The sequence below is a fragment of the Bubalus bubalis genome, chromosome 16 (assembly GCF_019923935.1).
Source record: "Bubalus bubalis isolate 160015118507 breed Murrah chromosome 16, NDDB_SH_1, whole genome shotgun sequence".
In the NCBI taxonomy this organism is placed as follows: domain Eukaryota; kingdom Metazoa; phylum Chordata; class Mammalia; order Artiodactyla; family Bovidae; genus Bubalus; species Bubalus bubalis.
The window spans coordinates 6,888,006-6,890,593 of NC_059172.1; the positions used below are offsets into that span (position 1 = coordinate 6,888,006).

The following is a 2,588-nucleotide window of genomic DNA, read 5'->3' on the forward strand; positions in this document are numbered from 1 at the left end:
GGGAAATATCTGGGCCTAAGTAGATATCATCACCTAGTGCTTTCAGACCTCTTAAAATCTCCTTGTGGTTCCATTTAGTAGCATGAGCTTATATGAATCTCTGTCAAAAGCTAAACCACCTTCTATTCTGAGGACTAAAACCTCCAGGCTCAACTTGGCCTGCCTAGAACCCACTGGGCAAATCTTTGGTATGTCAGAACAATAAAATTTCTAAGCATTGGAAGGGCCACTATTTCTCTCCTAAACTTTCACCTCCTTGAAGCAGCTCCTTCTGCTTTTCCACCTACCTCTTCATTATTCCCAGAGAGCCCCTGGTTTTCTAGAGAGTTCATTCTCTCCAAATCAGCCAATCTGCCTCAAGAGCACTGTCAAGTGTGGAAGTGCAGCACCAGAAGACCCCTCCTAGACTTCGTCCTAGTGACCCCTTCAATCCTGTCCAGTCCCATTAAGATGAAGAAACTGAAACTTGGGCATATATCCAGAGAAAAATTTGGCTCAAAACTATTCATGCACCCCAATGTTCAGAGCATCACTGTTTACAATAGATAAGACATGAAAGTAAGCTAAATGTCTATCAACAGGTGAATGGGTCAGAAAATGTGGTACATATACACAATGGGATATTACTGTCATTAAAAAGAGTGAAATAATGCCATCTGCCGCAGCATGGATGGACCTGGAGATTATCATACTAAGTGAAGTAAGTCAGACAGAAAAACACAAATATCATATGATATCACTTGCTGCTGCTGCTAAGTTGCTTCAGTCGTGTCCGACTCTGTGCAACCCCATAGACGGTAGCCCACCAGTCTCCCGTCCCTGGGATTCTCCAGGCAAGAACACTGGAGTGGGTTGCCATTTCCTTCTCCAGTGCATGAAAGTGAAAAGTGAAAATGAAGTCGCTCAGTTGCGTCCGACTCTTCGTGACCCCATGGACTGTAGCCTACCAGGCTCCTCCACCCATGGGATTTTCCAGGCAAGAGTACTGGAGTGGGGTGCCAGTGCCTTCTCTGAATGATATCACTTGCATGCAGAATATTTTTTTTAAAAAATGATACAAATAAACTTGATTAAAAGACAGACTCACAGACTTAGAGAATGAATTTATGGTTACCAGTGGGGAAGAGTGGGTTGGGGAAGGGATAGACTGGGAGTTTGGGATGGACATATAAACACTGCTAAATTTAAAATAGATAACCAACAAGGACCTACTGTACAGCACAGGGATTTAGTTCCGTATTCTGTAATAACCTAAATAGGAGAAGAATTTGAAGAATAGGAAAGGAAGGAAGGAACAAGAAAGGAAGAAATTATATGTTAAAAAAAAAAGATGGTGGCTGGGCCAAGACCTCCAGGTCAGTTAAATGTAGACAGTGAAATCTCGGTACCCCAATTTCCTATGCCTTGCTCCCCATTTTTCCCTGATGAAATCATCTATTTCTCTTCCCAACTCCCTTTCCTCCCCATCAGTCTCCTCAGGGCGTTTTTCACTTCAGCATTCCTGAAGGAGTAAATGACGGGGTTTAAGAGAGGTGTGACCACCGTGTAAAACACAGCGACTATTTTGTCTGCAGGGAGGGTAACACAGGGCCTCATGTAGACAAAGGAACAGGGGATGAAGAACAGGGCCACGACCGCAAGGTGGGAGGCGCAGGTGGAGAGGGCCTTGTGCCGGCCTTCTGAGGCCTGGGTCCTCAGGGAGCGCAGGATGACCACGTAGGAAGCAAGCAGCCCCGTGAAGCTGATCACTGAGATGGAGCCGCCATTGACAATGATCAGCACGCCGATGAGGAAGGTGTCTGAGCAGGCTAGCTTCAGAACCGGGTGGACATCACAGAAGTAGTGGTCAAGGACATTGGGGCCACATAAGGGCAGCTGGAAAATGAGGACGGTTTGCCCAACCGAATGCAGCAAGCCCCCACCCCACGCCGCCCCCACCAGGACGCCACACGCCCTTCGGTTCATGACGACCGTGTAGTGCAGGGGCTTGCAGATGGCCACGTAGCGGTCATAGGCCATCAGCGTCAGGAGAAAGATCTCGGTGCCACCAAAGAAATGGAGGAAAAATATCTGTGTGATGCAGCCCTTGAGGGAAATGACTTTCCTCTCCATAAAAGAGTCCAGGATGAGTTTGGGGGCTGTGACAGAACAGTAGCAGATCTCCACAAAGGACAAGTAGCTGAGGAATAGATACATGGGGGAGGTGAGCCCTTTGCCAGCCATGATGGTCACCACAATGAGGCCGTTACCCAGCAGGATGGCCACATACAAGAGGAGAAACAGCACAGAAATGACCTTCTGGGCACCCCGGTTCTGGGAGAATCCCAAGAAAATTATTTCAGTCACATTGCTTGTAGCAGCCATGTTCTAAAGCTCAGGAGCTGACACCTGAAATCACAGAGAGCAAAGATGTCTCTTCAATAGTTAGGAGCATCCTTTTCAGACCTTGAGGAAAACTGTCCTTCTGATCTTTCTTGATCCCCTCTGCCTTGAGCTTCTCCAAAATATGCTGTCCTTGAGACAAATGGACAAGACAGTAGTCATAAAATCTTGATATTATTCCCAAAGCAGGAGCTGAGCTTGTAATA

At 46.8% G+C, this 2,588-nt stretch overlaps 1 protein-coding gene across 1 annotated transcript; it reads right to left on the reverse strand.

Annotated features, from left to right (window-relative positions):
• Positions 1-1,434: 1,434 nt before the first annotated feature.
• LOC102394060 (olfactory receptor 4X1) lies at positions 1,435-2,364 on the reverse strand. Its single transcript, XM_006042677.3, has one exon. It carries the CDS (start codon positions 2,362-2,364, stop codon positions 1,435-1,437), a length of 930 nt encoding a protein of 309 aa, XP_006042739.1.
• Positions 2,365-2,588: the final 224 nt, after the last annotated feature.